Here is a 16,541-nt window from a genome sequence, read left to right on the forward strand (position 1 = left end):
GTACTTGCCACACACTCAGACAGACTCAGACACACGCAACCCGCATAGTTGGCGAACACACACACACGAACAGAAAAAGAGGCTCATGCCACTTGGTTCAATGGCAATAAATTCTCAAACTGGGGACCAAAAGATTGATGATGATGCCAGGAGCCAGCCGAGTGCTAGAAATCGCACGCAGATGATGAATGACAAACGTGACAAACACACATGACTATAACTATAACTGTAAATTGTTCGAGTGTGTTGGTGTGTGTGTGTGTTTGTATGTGTGAAGTGAGTGACAGGCATTGGCTAATGTTATTTACCATAAGGCACTTTTCCTCCTCGAGACTGAAGACTTTTTGCAGCCTTCGCATTGTGGCATTATGGCTTGAACTTGTGGCAACAGTTTGACGCAACTTGCGAGTAGAGCGAACTTTGCCTGTGTGTTTATATGACGAGCTCTTTACTACCCACTCCTCCTTCTCCCCGCAGCTGCTTTTCACGTCTCCTTTGTGTCCATTTCGCTTCAGCAACCGCGTAAAAACTTGCCACGTTTTGTTGCCACCGCCACCGGCTGCGTATTTGTTTAACGCCAAGCTCAAGCTCAAAAAACCAACTCTAAAGTAACAGGCAACAAAGTTGCAAAACGCTATACATACTAATCAAAATATATACTACATATTACACAAGACGGGAAAACATTGCAAAAGATGACGAACCGCAGAGACTCTTCTATAGTGTGTGACAAATGAAAATATTAAAAATAAATTAATATGAATTATTATATTTATATATTTTCATATTCATATTTTATTATTTATTATTTATTTTTTTTTTATTTTTATTTAGTTTACATTAACTGACATAAATGAAACTTCAAATTAATGCTAAATTTAAAGTATTTGATAAATGATATTTAAAATTTTTAAAACATTATTCTTAATGACCTATAGTTTAAGGAAGAAGATTTACTATAAAAAAAGCGCTTGACGTCATCCCGCATCATTTCACCCATTTATGATAGTAATACCACAAACATCTGCTATATATTTATCATTCTGTATGCATTCACATTTGACATAATGTCAACTGTGTCACGCTTGATGACATAAGTGTTATACCCGCTGCAAGATGTTGGTCACCCACAGAAAGTGGCACGGAAGTTGCGCTAATCGAATTTAAATAAGTTTACCTTGTAAACAGTTGTTGCTTTTGTTCCTGCTCGTTTCTCTTATAACAACTCAAACAGAAATGCGGCTGCTGCTGCTGCTGCTGCTGTCCAGGGAAAGTGTGGCAGCAAAAAAAACACACGCGACACAGAAAAGAAAAAAATATGAAAAAAATATTAACTTTTGACAGCCGTCCGTGGCTGTTGTAGAACAAGGGTGGAGATGGGAGAGTGGGAGGGAGTCGGAGCTGTGCACCCGTTGCGCATATTAATCATTGTTGCCAACAATTTTTTTCCCCTCAAGGCTGAAAAACACTTGCAGCTTCTGTGTGCCTTTTAATGGCCTTTTTCCACAAAGCAAAAAAAAAACTATTTCAAGGTCGTTATTGCAATGACAGCTGGGCATGAATTAAATGTTTCAGCGAAATTGTAATTTGCGCAATTAAGCAATGGGAGATACTTTCACTGACACTGCTGAACATTGCCATCACAGCCAGTCGGCTGGCCAAATTATGGGAAAAAATATTTTGATATATTTAAAAATGACAAGTTATTAAAAGTGACATTAAAGTAATTAAATAAATTAAATGTATATTGTCATTCTATATTAAAAGCATGTAATTGTTATAGTCAATTTAAGATTCAATGAAATTTTAAATTCAAATCAATTTCAACGTCGTAATTTCCGCGGGCTTTTCTGTAGTGATCTTCGATATAAATCGATGAAAAAGCTGCATACAAGTAGCAAGCTTTCAAGTTCGCACGATCTGGCAATAAGTTGTATTTTTGGCGATCTGGCCACTTCACGCAGTGAAAATTTACAATTCACCACAAATTGGAAAAAGCAAAGTGCGCACAACATTAATTAACAATTAAATGGTTTTTAAACGTTTAGTGCTATTGTAAATATTTATGCAGCCAGCATTTATGCACTGCAATAACCAATTAAACAATGTAAGTGCATTTTTAATGAGCATGTCTGTGCTGCAGTGTTTTCGCATTTAATTTCCGCAAAAGAACACACACAAACATACACTCATACATCATAACTGAAGTAACTTCCTTTTTTTGCCGCTTGCTGCTGACCTACATTCTCCTATATACTATATTTTAATTTTTCATCTTTTTTATATAGGACTCTCCGATGCGCTGGCCAAGGGCTTGCTCACTGATGAATACATAAATGGTGCACGCATTTTAGCTTTGAACCTAACGAACGGCGCCGTGCAGTCGTATGTTTGGTGGGTGAAAAGCAACAGCGACAACAACAACAACAAGTTGCAAGCGAGCGAGACGCAACGGTATGAGGAGGAATCGCTGCAGATTGGCAAAAAGCCCGCGCACAGTTATCCCTGGTAAGCTTAGCATATGTTCAATGTGTTCTTATAAGTCGCTAAGTATTATAAGTTTATGGCAGCAGAAAGTTAATATTTTATCGAGCGGCGTCAGAGATGCTATGTTTGTCTGTAAGAACTCCAAAATCCCAGGATACAGCCACAATTTTTTCCTTACAAGCAATTTAGCTATACAAGAGCAAGTCGAAATCAAAACTGTATTAAATAATAATAATAATAGAGCTCTATTTTGAAATATATACATGATTTAATAACATATTATCAATGATTTATGAACATTTTGCTACTATTGGATAAAAAACTTAAAGAAAATGTATTCTCGAGCATTTATTTGTATAGCTTTCCTTACTTGTTTTAAATCACTATCATTTCTTTTGTTTAGGTTCGACGATGAGAGCAGCACTCCAACATTACGCTCGCCAAAGTTTGCGCCAAGCCCACCGAATAACTACTACAAGGGCTGGTGGACGTATCCGTACTTCTCATGTGCCGTGAGTAAGTGGCTGGTATCGTATAGCATTGCCATACCACCAAGTGGACGACATGGATTGCGCGGCTTCATAAGCGTGGACATTGATGTGACATCGCTGCGCGTCAATCAATGCGATGCCATCCCGTATCGCTTCAGCAGTCAACAGTTGCTACTGCGACAACGGCAGCCAGCACGTCGATCCACAATTGCATCAGCTGCAGCAGCTGCTACTGCCAACAACAATAACAATGATGTGGATACCATAAATGATTTGCAAGCGTTTCACAGTTCACACAAATGCCATCGTGCCTCCATGGTGGTAAGTCAATTTGCTGTCACATTTGCCCAGTTCATAGAGATATAAAATAATGGTCTAAAATCAAGAGAAAACGTACGAAAAGCAAAAATAGCTTGTCCAATTAAGACAGGTATTTAAAACATAATTGAAAGCAATTAAAAATTTAATGTGAAATAAAAATGACGAACAACATTTGCCAAGACTATTCTTTGTGATTCTCAGATAGTTAACTTGGCAAATGTGGTAAGAGAATTTAAAGTGAAATTCAGTAGTAAACTTGCAGCGCCCTCCTTGATTCTCAAGTTGTTAACCTAATATATAGCTAAAGTTTTCATTATCAATAAGTTTTTTCTAGTTCTTAGAGTTAATTTTCTATTTTTGTTAGGATATAATAACACTAATCTGCATGTTATTGCAGTGCGATTATCGACAACCGAGCGCAGAGACGCCGACAATAAGCAGCGGCAAGATATTGGCGGGAATGTCGTCGAGCAGCTGGTCACGGGGCGCCTATCAATGCCTTTGCAAGCGTGGCTTCTACTCACTGCGTCATCCGGATGGCTTCAATGGCACAATCATGGAAATCGCCTGGCAGGAGCATCAAGACAATATAAGCAATTATTATTCGGAAGTATTCAAGTGTTACCCATGCGCTCCTGGCTGTGACACCTGCACTGGCCCGGAGCCCTGTCTGGCCAACTATCACTGGCCCTTCAGGTGTGTTTGTTTGTTTATCTGTTTACCACTTTTCTTCTTCATTGTGCATTGCATTACAGAATATCCCTGCTGACCATATCGATTGGCTGCGCATGTGGCACGTTTGTTCTCGCTGGCTATCTGTTCCGGCATCGACGCGTCAAAGTCTTCAAGGTGGCCAGTCCCATATTTTTGATGATCACGCTCATTGGCTGTGCCATTATGTATCTGGAGGTGAGCTCTTAACCCACTCTACATCTTCAAACATACGCTACTTAACCCATTAAATGGCTCTGCCAAACACACAAAGACCATTACGAATGAATGTGAATACAACGGCGACGACAATGGTAGAATGACAGAATGGCAGCGGGGCAATGGGCCTGCTAATGTGACAAAAGGTCTTGTGGTCTCATTTACAATTGACCCACATGTAATGGCCCTCCAGCCTCCTGCCTCTTGCTGCCCACCGCCTCTTACTTAGTAGTCACCTGTGTGTGCTCCTGTTCCTGCAGCCGCAACATAAAACTCCTTTTTATGGCTTTTTAAATGCGGCTTTTAGTAACCCGCCTTCGACTCGGTTTTAAAGCTTTTGTTGTGCAGTTTGTAACGCTCATCAGCTAATGAATTTATTCACATTTGGCTGAGCTTGATAACAGATTTAGCTCGTTGGCAGTCTGTTAAAACGTGAGATTAATATGCGAACTGCCAGCGTAAAAAACTTTATAATTTTATGAGACACACACAGTATATATTGATTAAATGTTGAACATAAAAAAACGTTTAAATAAGTCAGCAATGCAGCACATTTTAATCCAACAACGATTCAACTAATTTAATAATATCCTTTGATCAATCAGAATCAATTTAATATCAATTGAAATTCACCTTTTTTATTGTTAACTGATTAAATTAACATTTATTTGCATTTTAAAACAACAAACTTTTTTATTAGTTGGTATTTCAGTTGCAATTTAAAAATTTAATGCTGCTCTACATTTAATCAATATTTACTCGCTTTTAGTATCGCTGAAATGTTAAAAGTAAATTAATTCCGGCATATGACATAAATCATGAAGAGTATTCAGCAGCTGTGTGTTGTATGCAGTGCAAGTGCTTTGTTATTGTTTAACATTAGCCGAGCCCCACTGGACGCATAAAAGCCGTGTCAAACAAAAGAAGCAACTGGAAAAACATCAGCAAATGGGTTAAGAGAAGACGAGAAGAAGGACTTGCGGGTAATGTCAGCTGTGGGAGCTTCAAGCGTCTCGTAAAACTAATAAACGTAACTGATTTTCTAATCAGAGTTTGTTGTTCAACTGAATAAAAGTAAAACGAGAGAGAGAAAAGGAGCATAGCATCGACTACAACATGAGTGAGAAGAAACTGCCTAGCGTCGACGAGGATGATAATGAACCTGAGGATGAGGCTGCCTTGCAAGAGGCATTGCGGGAGATGGTCAAGATACCGGACATTGAATCGCGACACAAGCAGCCAACAAAACGTCACCAAACAACTGAGGTGCCTGCGTCTCGCAACTCGACGCCAAGCAAGCAACAAAAGTGGTCAAAGCAGGCTGTAGCTGGTGTCCAATACAGCAACAGCAATAAAGACGCTACAGAGGCTTCTTGCAGTCGAGCACATAAACAAGATGAGAACCCGAATCCGATACAGAAGCGCTCCGAAACCTGGTCGGATCGCCTTAAGAAATCGACGAAGCGCTTGCAGTCTGAAATCCATTTGAAGTCCAGTAAGCCGCGTATTCCAGAAGCGTCCAAGGATTCAGATTATTTGCAAATGCCCTCGCCTTCCCAATTGCTCGAGACGAGCATCGAGCATCCATTGTTGGATCAACACTTGAAGATGACGCGCATTGAGGCGGCAGCCAAACCCAAATCGAATAATCCAACTCGTGGTGCATTCAAGCACATGGTCAGCACTCAGACGCCACATACTTCTGCGGCTAATGCTGCCACCTGGACGGATGATGAACTACTGTCAGCTCCAGACGCGCTCAAACAACAGATGGACACGCGGCAGTCGGGCATCATCAACATATTGACGGGACCATTTCGCAAGTCGTTAAATGTCGCGCCTAGTGTCAACGATGCGGAGCTGATCACACTGGAACCACAGGAACGCTTGACGCCTGGCAAAATCTTTAAGAATTTGCCCACATTTGGACGTGCTCGCAATCCAATTCAGCCAACAACTGAGGATGTAAAACGAATTTTGAAAGAAGCACTTGTGGAAAATGAATCGGATAAAGCAGCTGTAAATGAAGGTGCCTCTTTAGCTGAAGCAGCTTCACAGGAGGAAGTTTCGGCTTCTGTTTCAACTGAAGCCGCAAAAGATCGAGTAAAACCAGTTCCCGCGGAGAAAATCGAAGAAATTCTTATAGAAGCTGCAGTCGAAGATGCAGAAATTCAAAAGATTTCTATACAAGATTCAACGCTTGGTTCTGCAACTGAAGCTAACAAGGAGCTGATAACTTTGGTTGAAGTTTTTGCTGGGCGAACAGCTAAGGAAGCTGCTCGCGCTCCAGATGCAGATAGTTTGGCAATCAGCACACCCAGCACCGTCTCTTCAATAACGCCCAAAACCAGTGAAGCCACTGTGATTGAGGATGCTGTAATAGATGCAGATCTTTCGGCGGAGCAGGTTCAAGACGACGTAACAAATTCGTTGTCTACTGCCTTCAAGCGTTTTCTAGTGCTGCCCTTTGGTGGAGAACGTGTAGCTGCCGCCGAAGCTGCCACAAATGAACTGACGCCACATACCATCATTCTGATGCCGCACGATCTGCAGCACGCCTTGGCCGTGGAGCAGCAACAACAGGTGAAACTGGAGCAAAATGTGCAAGTGGAGCGAGAGGCATTCGAGCATGAGCCACTGCAGCACTCGGATTCAATACAAACGATGACAATACACGGAAGGGAGTCGCATATAACCACCAGCCATGATTACTGTCAGCGTGGACAGCGCACGCCGGGCGTGGACAAGACGGCAGTCCGCAAGCTGATTGTGGCCTGCATTCTGTGCGTCTTCTTTATGATCTGCGAGATTATTGGCGGCTTGCTCTCAAACAGCTTGGCCATTGCCACAGATGCAGCGCATTTGCTCACCGATTTGGCTGGCTTCCTGATCTCACTGTTTGCTCTTTATCTTGCTGGACGCGCCTCGACGAATCGCTTCAATTTCGGCTGGCATCGAGCTGAAGTCATAAGCGCCTTGATGTCTGTCTACTTTATTTGGGTAATCACTGGCGTGCTTGTCTGGATTGCTATACAGCGCATGATGTCGGGTGCCCATGAGGTGGATGCGGTCATTATGCTCATCACCTCGCTGCTGGCAATTGTGGTGAACGTGATCATGGCAGTGCAGCTGAGTCATGGCCACTCGCATGGCCAACGCGAAGTGAGCGAACTGAATCGTCAAAGTCACCTAAAGCTGCAAGCATCACATCCATTTATCGCAGATACTTCTGTCAGAAGCGAAGAGCTCCTAAGTCCCTCTGTGAAAGAACAACATCTGTTGCCCGCTTCGATCTCTGCGGTCCAACAGCAGAAAAAGCAAAACATTAATGTCCGAGCTGCCATCGTTCATGTGATTGGCGACATTGTACAAAGTGTGGGCGTCTTTCTTGCCGCCTGCATCATCTTCTTTAAACCCGAATGGGCTGTCATCGATTCGATTTGCACGTTCATCTTCTCAATTATTGTGCTCTTCGTTACCTACGGCATATTGCGGGATGTCATGATGGTGCTCATGGAGGCGACGCCTGATTACATGGACTATGGCGAGGTGCAGAAACTATTCCTCAGCATAGAAGGCGTCGAGCGTGTGCACAACTTGCGCATCTGGGCGCTTAGTATTGATAAATTAGCGCTTTCTGCTCATCTGGCAATACTTGCGGATGCGGATCCACATCGCATCCTGGAAGAGTCGAAAACATTAATACACAAACGCTACAACTTCTATGAGACAACCATTCAAGTGGAGATTTATCAGCCGGAATTGCACGAGAATGATCATTCCCCAAACTTGCCCAAAGGTGATGCTCTAAAGCATCCCAAAGATGTTGGCACGGACAATCCAAATCTCATTGAGGATGCCACCAAGGAGAAAGATCAGACACTGAAGGAATTCCACTCGACAGAGGAGATAAAAATCGTTGAGAATTCTGACAAACCTCATTCATAAGCGCAGTCCATTTGCATCGTTAGCTCTTTAAATTTTTCCAATATTATAAATAGATTTGTGCCAAACAAATAACAAATATGCTGGCAGCTCTATTATGAATAATTTATACGAAATACCGCAAATTTATGCTATAAATTGATTAGCTTTAACATTTTAAGATGACCTATACTGTATATTATTATATGTTCCCTTTTTGTACTCTGCTTGTATCCCAATTCCCCCTTTCAAATGGTTTTGTGTGTATTAGAAATGGAAACTCGTGATATTTGCTTTCCCCATTTTCCATTAAGTTGGGCCCGCTGTGCTCTGTGGAGCCATCAGCCGTGACCTTACCTAAACTGTCAATTGCTTTTTGGCATGTCCGCTGTCAACTTAACGGCACTTTGAGTGGCTGCTCCGCCTTTCTCTCTGCTGTTTGAGTCGTGAGTGGAGCTGTCAGGCAGCTTTTGGCTCGTTTTGCCTCTTAAATCGCACTTGGAAGTGTCGCTTCGTTTTAATTCCACTTAAACATACACGAAACGAACTCGTGATATTTTTAAATCGCTTTTCCGCATTTTCACATTTTCCACAGATGGTCGCCATTTTCCCATATTTGGACACCAGCTGGTGTATTGCCACCAAGTGGACGCGTCACATGGGCTTCTGCATCACCTACACTTCGTTGCTGATGAAGACCTGGCGGTAAGTCGTTTAATTCTTGGTTTTATCAGTTTTCGCATTTCTTTTTTAAAATACTCCTTATTACTTTCAGTGTCTCATTAACGTATCGCGTCAAATCGGCGCATAAGATCAAGCTCAATGACCAGCAGCTGTTGCAGTGGATGGTTCCAATATTGCTCGTGATGCTCATCTATCTGGGCACCTGGACTATATCTGCCACTCCTTATGCTGAAGTCGTAAGTACAATATTTTGGATGCATCACCTTATATATAGTTTTTCCCTTTTTTGTTAATTTATTTATTTGTACAAAATTATTCATGTTTTATTGTATCAAAAGAAAAGATTATATTTTTACTTCATTCTTTATTATAACGTATATATTTCGATCATTTAATATTGATCAGTCAATACATTTCTACATTCACTATTATAATATAAATATTATAGTTGCTACATTTTAAATTTGTATTAAAAAACATTATTTGTCTATATTTTAAATCGCTTTTATTTTATAAATTCTGTCTGCCCTTTAAGATACGCAATACTATTTTTGTTCCCTATGCCTGGATTTATTTGCCGCCGCGAACGCCCAAAAAGTTCCACATCAATAGCTGAAATACCAGGCAAACAGAAATAAGCAGAAAGCAACTGCTGCATGAAAACAAAAAAAAAACGTTGCCTATCACACAGGCGCAGTTATTTCGCAGTATTAATTTTATCCATAAAGGACAATAGTTATTTAGCCATAACGATGCCAAATCCTTAGGGATATTAAAATGTTATACCTTTTTGTAATCAGGATAACCAGAATTATCGATTGGCATTCACAGATTTTAAGGAAATCGGAAAAAAATTCACATCAAATTTTTGTAAGGGGGAGGCATGGAAAATTTGCGAGAAAACTGGAAAATCCGCTTTATCTCGGCCATTTGAAGGACGATCGGGATGTCCTTTGGCACAAGGATAGGTCTTCGCAATACAAATTGATTGACACCCTAAACAGGACGAATGTCCTGTAAACAACAAAGTTACAAGGACTTTTTTGTATACAGAAAATAGCGTATATCTCGGCCATATCCTGTCCGATCCTTGAGAGTCCGGTGTCAAATTACTTCTATTGATGGGGTCTATCACCACGCCAAAGGACATTCAAATCGTCCTTGTAGTTCCCGAGATATCCTGCAATCTGCGGATTTCACATTTTTCTCGCGGCCCTGGGACCAAAAAATTACAAGTATTGGTTTCTTAGATGACCTCATGTTTTTTTGATGCAGATCGATAGAATTGGTCCTGGCGATCTTCGCAACACGTGTCCTTTGAAAATACGACAGGATATAGCTTAGATATAGCCGATTTTCGAAAATCAATTCACTGTGCACCCTCAAAGTATGCTACACAAATTTCATTTTTTTAGCGCCAATTTAAAATTTTGAATTTCAAAGTACCCTACAAAAATAAAACAAATTCGTTAAAATTCAAAAGTAATTTTATTATTATTTTTCTTTTATTGTTTGCTGTGTGTCTGCAATTCATATTAATTCATATTACTTCTTTATCTCTGCACATCAAGTGTGTTCTATAATTTATAAACAAAAACTTATTTTTAACTACAGATCTACGATCAGCACCATCTGAAGTTCAAACAGTGTTCGTACAACTGGTGGGATCACAGTCTGGCCATCGGCGAGGTCTTCTTCCTGGCTTGGGGCATTCGGGTCTGCTATAACGTTCGCAACGCGGAGAGTCTCTACAACGAGGCGCGTCTGATCTCGTATGCCATCTACAACATTGCCATAGTCAACATTGCCATGGTGGCGTTTCAGTAAGTTCCACAGAGAGGAAGATGGTTGGTTGTGTAATCCTATATACTCCTGGGGGCACGTCTTGTCCATTACGCATTAAACCCTGCCACGCCCACACGGCAAGCACAAAGTGTGGGGGCGTGTGTCTCGTTGAGTTTTAATTAAATTCCTTGGCTTGCTGCGAACGCGCGTCGCGTTTCCATTGTAATCCTTTTTGTAGCCCATTCGTCTGCCTCTGTCTATCCAACTGTCTATGCGTCTGTCTGTCTGTCTGTATGTGTGTGTGTGTTGTTTGTTCCTTTGCTCGCCACATTTTGTTTACACAGACATTCCGCAGATTTCTTGGCCAAGTTCGTCCTGCTCCTCTCGCACGTTTGCTTGCGGGATTCCGCTTCCTGCCAACTTCCAACTGCTGCCAACTGCCACTCAAATTGAAAATCCTTTCAAGTGTTTTGATAATTAATGCAATTTGTTCTTCAACTTGTTCCAATACAACCAGCACTCGTGTCAACTTGTTGCTCTTTCCTACCGCATCTCTCCGTTTTCCTTTCTGTCTGCGGCTTCTTGAATACCTTTTGAAATTCTAGTCAAAGAGAGTTTGCCAATCACTTTTAAAGTCCTGCTTGACCTTCTGGACATTTTCTTCAAAATATACTCGAAGCTTCGTTTATATCTTATTTTGAGGAAATTGTCAGCCTGTAAAATAAAGGTCTTCAGAACAATCTAAGGATATTTTAGCTTGATTTTAACTTACCTGCTTGTTGTGTGTCTTCTTCCACAGCGTTATGCTCTTTCCGCACGCTGGACCGGATTACAAATACATGCTTGGCTTTGTGCGCACCCAACTCTCCACGACGACGACAATTGCTCTGGTCTTTGGTCCGAAGATAGCGCGTGTCTTCAAGGGTCAGGGCGATAAATGGGATCAGAAGGCCAAGGTGCGCAGCATAACTGCGTCCTTCTCCCTCAATGGCGTGGGTCTGGTGCCTGAAGAATCGCCCGATTTGTACCAAGAGAACGAGGAACTCAAGGCAAGTGCAAGAGTCAAAACTGCAGCTAAGGAAGTTACATAAATAAATGAATATGAATTGCAGGAACAAATCCAGAAGCTGGCGCATCAGATCGAGTTCATGAAGACTGTGCACATGCAGATGAACAATCGTCATCTGAAACCGAAGCCAGGTGGTTACTTCACCATCACATCCACCTCGTTCCAGGCGCCCTACAGCAAGAGCAGCGTTTCCACGGCGCAAACACAAACCGGCGGCAAGGATGATTTCAGCTGGTAAACTAATTACTTTCTACTTACTTTGAAATGAGCTTGGAATGAACTTGTATTATTTTGCAGCTTGTCTGGGAATGCGACGCCCTCGAAATGCAAATCGCCCAAGGGTAAAGTCTGACGCGGTCAACGAAGTGTTAAAGATTGCTCAATAAATGTTGTTGATAAGCACGGGCAGATCGTAGACGATGCAATTGATTTTAGTTTCTACCAGCAAGCAGAAGAGCAACAGCAGCCAGAGCTTGATGATCAGTCTGATTTACTGCAACAATTTCGACGCCTCTTTGCGCCCATACTTGATGATAGTTTGCAGTTGTATTATCAGCTGAATGACCAGCAGCAGGACGATGACAATGATGCACAACACATACGCATCAATCGCACTGTGGCCGAACTCCACGAGTTGACAAGCAGTGAAGAGGACACGCTGCTCACCCAGCTGCAGTCCCCGCAATCGTCGTTGACAATGGAACCTCCATTGCCGCTGCCCATCTCTCCGGGTAGCAGCTCCTTGTCGTCCACCTCGAGCAGCTGTTTGTATGCCATACACACACCATCGCCGCCACGTCAAAGAGGAAATGCTGTGCAGCGCTTGGAGTCGCCGTTATCGTTGTCCAGTGAACCGCTGACCATCACGGAGCAGGTGCAGTTGCATGCTCCTCCCTGTGACAACAATAATGTTGGCCTCGATCTGGAAGATGAGCCGAGCAGCAGCCACAATAATAACAACACGTCGTGCTCGCTGTCATCCACATTGACGGACAGCAAAACTCTCGATGCTCGCACCCCAATCATCGTCTAGGAAAACGGACTGCTCTCTGCTTGAAGCAAATTTGTGATTTCGTTACGAGAGCTGCAACAACAGTAAAAGAAGCAACAACATCAGCAACAACAACAGTAAATCGCTTAATGTTTAAACTAGTCTTAAATAATGTTTGTGTGTATGTGTCTCCGTCTGTCTGTTTGTCTGATCTGATCTGATCCCTGGAATGCGTTTATATTAACTAGCATCAAAGTTCCCCCAACGATACGATAGCATTTCCATTTCTTGCCATATCACAATATGTAAATGTGCTTTGATTTTTCATTTGAATTTTCTTTTTTTTTAGTTTAATCATCCATCGTATAAACGCATTCGCTTTCCTTATTTCGTTCAGCTTCTTCAGCATTTATCCCACCTACTCGTATATGTTGTCGATCATCAATCGCGAGAAATTTTAAACATCAACATTGAGCAAATATTTTTCACTTCGTTCGGATTGTAAAAGAAGATTCGGTGGCTTCATTTGGTCACTTGTGTAGCACGTCATATGGCAAGGCTCATAGAGTCGTGTCCTAGGGTTTAGACAATTATATCTATTTGATTTCTCTCATGCACCTTGCAATACATAACATTATTATATTATCTTACAAAATATATCCTAATTTTGTGTAAGCGCACTCTCACACACCTGCAATAACTCTGTTGCTTCTCTTGGTTTACTTCAATATTTTGTAGTAAAAATCTCGTATTAGTTGAGCTCATCGTAAAGCTACTTATATGCAGCATAATACATAATACTTAAGATTAGCAAGAAAATGAGTCGATTTTAGTGTAATTGATAATGGCGTAATAAATATATGTATGAAAAACAATTTTGAATTTTAGCAATTTTTAAAATAAAATATAAATAAAATGAAAACTGTTAACAGGCGCGTAATTTTCTGAAAATAGTTGGGCATATTACGTAATAAATAAAGCAAGAAAACCTTACAAATTATACAATTAAATTAACAGTTAAGTTAATGTTAAATTAACATATACATATTGAAGATAAAATCAAAAATAAATGTTATAAAAGCAAAAGAATCGTGTTTGATTTACTTACCAAGTGATTTCATAAATCTTTGATAGATCCTTTGAAATACAATCCTGCAATTTATAATTTACTTAGCACACTCAACTTGTTGATAATTAAGGTCAGAATTGGTATACAACTGTTTTATTCACTTCCATATAAATTTAGTTTATAAGTTTGTAGTCAAGGGTTCCTTTCCATTCATAATTTCGCTTTCCCTGGATATCTTTAAACAGTTTCATAGATTCTCACATTTACCAGGAATCGAAAAGCTGATTGGGCAAACATTGGTTAAAGAACACTCACTAAACAATTTGTCGGGTTGGTTTGGTAGCCGATTTTAAACTATTGTCTATATTTCGTGTTACAAAAATGATATTGCGAGATTCGGTGTAAAAACTTTTGTCTTAAAACTAAAACACACAAATGTGGACGGAATGTTGAATGGAATTCGAGTCACTTATACATAGAGATTATGCTAGATTCGTTTGAGCTTTCAACAGCTAGTGAGGCGATGTTTAAAGGCACTTTTCTTTTGTAATTTCTGTTTCTCCGATGAAATACAAACATTTCTAGCTGCGCATAAAGCTGGCAGTGGCGGCCATCAGAGCGAATCCCAGTAATAACTGTAGTGATTTATCCAACGAGGTCAGGCCAGAGCCATTGCAGCTGTCATTGGAGCAATAACACTCCTCCCAGTAAACGCCGTTCTCGTAGACGCCCCAATTGCACACGCCCGTGACGCCCGTCTCTGAAACGGAAGCGCAACGGCGTATTACTTGACGCCAGCGTCCATCCCCTGCAAAGAGAGCAAGATATTAGTGCAAATTCAATGCTAGCACTACTGGAATACTTACAGATGAAGCCTCGTGGTCCCTGCTGGACGACCTTCATACAAAAGGAGCCAGGCATGTGAGATTCATCGCTATTGCATTCGATGGCAATGTGCTCAGTGCGATTGAAACGCTTGTAGGCGCCACAACTGTCATGACCCTTACGATCTTGGTCCGAGGAGCACTGATAGCAACGTATGGCCCAACTGCCTGTTTGTGGGTTGGTCCCAATTAAATGAAAAACAAAACAATTTCATGAGTAAACACATCTGCCAGCCACACCCAAGAACTTCATTTCTTGGCAGTTCTAATTCCGTTCACTTAGCAACTTACCGCAAACAGCCAGCGTTAGCAGCAGAAAGGCGCAGCGTGTAAACGTAGACATATTGCCAATAAATTAGTATTTATTTGATTAAACAAGAATTAATCGCACTAAACAAAACACTAAAACCAAATTATTTCGAAGCAAGCGTGACTCAGCGTGACCGTAGCATGGATTTCACATCTCCCCAAAACAATGTTACCGCTATTTGAGCGACTATAAAATGTGGTGGTCGGTTGATAAATAAGAAAAGGTGTTGAAAAACAATAATAATAATAATAGTAATAACACTCACTGTTTTTATTTTTAATGGAAAACTGATCATAGGAAAAATCACTTAAGTAATATTAATTTTATTAAAAACAAGTGAATTTGTGGCACACCTTTTGCACGTGCTTGGAAAATTATTAAAATTTGAAGCGAAGAGTGGCCAGATGACAATTAAGACGGTTTCTGAATTTTGGTATATTTCATTAGAGGATATATAAGAAATTTCACTTTTGGTCACACATGAACGCAAGAACTTTGAAGCGGGTTTTTTTAAATTCTAACTCACATTTCGGTAGAAACAAATATTTATCTTTTTTATATTTAAGAAGAATTAAATTATACGCTATAAGAAAAAAAACGGATTATTTTAGGCGAGTTTCTTTGAACTATTTTGTTTTGTTTATTGGTTTCTCATACTCATTTCATACAACATATCGATATGTAACCACATTTTGTATAAGTGTTGAAACAACTGCATAATTTACAATTATTACGATAATAATAATAATATATTTTATAATTAACAGCAACCACCTAATAGGAGTATTTGAATATAAACTAATACTTATTGATTGTATTTACAATTGGTTTTACGTGCATCTTTCATTGAAAGCACACAATACGTTACGAAAAAATGATAAAAATTAAATTACGTTGAAGCGCAGCCATTAATTACAATTAGAATAAATAAATAAGAAATACTAGTTGATCTATATAAAAATATATATATATATGTATAGAAAGATTACAATTTTGCAATTTGGCTAATGAGAGTTGTACGCTATTCAATTGTATATAATTCTAGATATGTTTACAACTAATTCCGAAGGAGGATGCTTGTTTTTATAATATATACAATATAAATTCCATATACATAACTATAATAAATTGTTTTTAAATAAATATATAGCAATGCCTCAAATATACAGATTATAAAATACTCTAACAAATTCAATTCAATTTAAAATTGCATTACTAAAATACTTGTTCAAAACTGTTGTTGTTGCAGTAAACCGAAATGCGGAACGAGCTGCGTTTGCCGTTTATCATTTTATATAGAAGAGAGGAGGATCCTTCAGTTATTTAATACTTATGTTTACAGGCTAATTGCATTAACTATTTACGTTTTGTATTTGTTTTTTTTTTTAGTTTTTTTTTGGAGCTGTAGATGGAGACGGCGACGATGCACTGGGATTGTCTATGGGGTGTTGAAATTGTTGTGTTGCTGGTCCTGCTTAAGTTTAGCACCTTCTTCATCATCAACTCCTCTTGGTTTAGGCGGCACGTTTGCTGTGCTGTGTGCTGCGGTTGTTGCGCTGCTGCTGCGACGTTGTTGCCACCGGCTGATAGCAATTG

The 16,541-nt window shown here is 40.2% G+C and overlaps 3 protein-coding genes across 3 annotated transcripts in view; 2 read left to right on the top strand and 1 right to left on the bottom strand.

The window, feature by feature from the left end:
- Positions 1–13,733, top strand: part of LOC132798241 (probable G-protein coupled receptor CG31760) — a 37,879-nt gene extending 24,146 nt beyond the window's left edge. The window contains exons 5-14 of the mRNA XM_060810029.1: positions 2,289–2,508; positions 2,891–3,299; positions 3,697–3,995; positions 4,055–4,208; positions 8,749–8,858; positions 8,929–9,073; positions 10,452–10,660; positions 11,422–11,671; positions 11,735–11,925; positions 11,989–13,733. Coding sequence (XP_060666012.1) covers positions 2,289–2,508; positions 2,891–3,299; positions 3,697–3,995; positions 4,055–4,208; positions 8,749–8,858; positions 8,929–9,073; positions 10,452–10,660; positions 11,422–11,671; positions 11,735–11,925; positions 11,989–12,043 — 2,042 coding nt within the window. The 3' untranslated portion in view covers positions 12,044–13,733. The remainder of the gene's footprint in view (positions 1–2,288; positions 2,509–2,890; positions 3,300–3,696; positions 3,996–4,054; positions 4,209–8,748; positions 8,859–8,928; positions 9,074–10,451; positions 10,661–11,421; positions 11,672–11,734; positions 11,926–11,988) is intronic.
- LOC132798231 (uncharacterized) lies at positions 5,137–8,408 on the top strand. Its single transcript, XM_060810018.1, has one exon. The coding sequence runs from the start codon at positions 5,346–5,348 to the stop codon at positions 8,175–8,177; it is 2,832 nt and encodes a 943-aa protein (XP_060666001.1). The 5' UTR covers positions 5,137–5,345; the 3' UTR covers positions 8,178–8,408.
- Positions 13,734–14,086: 353 nt separating the features above from the next.
- On the bottom strand, positions 14,087–15,109 carry LOC132798494 (uncharacterized). The gene is made up of 3 exons (XM_060810370.1): positions 14,927–15,109; positions 14,618–14,803; positions 14,087–14,559 (listed from the first exon to the last, which is right to left on the bottom strand). Exons 1-3 carry the CDS (start codon positions 14,976–14,978, stop codon positions 14,333–14,335), a joined length of 465 nt encoding a protein of 154 aa, XP_060666353.1. The 5' UTR covers positions 14,979–15,109; the 3' UTR covers positions 14,087–14,332.
- Positions 15,110–16,541: the final 1,432 nt, after the last annotated feature.

Source organism: Drosophila nasuta, chromosome 2L (assembly GCF_023558535.2).
Source record: "Drosophila nasuta strain 15112-1781.00 chromosome 2L, ASM2355853v1, whole genome shotgun sequence".
In the NCBI taxonomy this organism is placed as follows: Eukaryota; Metazoa; Arthropoda; class Insecta; order Diptera; family Drosophilidae; genus Drosophila; species Drosophila nasuta.

Bases quoted from the DNA above. Each gene is read 5' to 3' on its own strand.
- LOC132798231 (XM_060810018.1), top strand. From the start codon at position 5,346: ATGAGTGAGAAGAAACTGCCTAGCGTCGACGAGGATGATAATGAACCT.
- LOC132798494 (XM_060810370.1), bottom strand. From the start codon at position 14,978: ATGTCTACGTTTACACGCTGCGCCTTTCTGCTGCTAACGCTGGCTGTT. The intron at 14,804-14,926 runs GTAAGTTGCTAA...ACCCACAAACAG, and splicing joins GCTAACGCTGGCTGTTTGCG to GCAGTTGGGCCATACGTTGC. The intron at 14,560-14,617 runs GTAAGTATTCCA...CTCTCTTTGCAG, and splicing joins GGGACCACGAGGCTTCATCT to GGGATGGACGCTGGCGTCAA.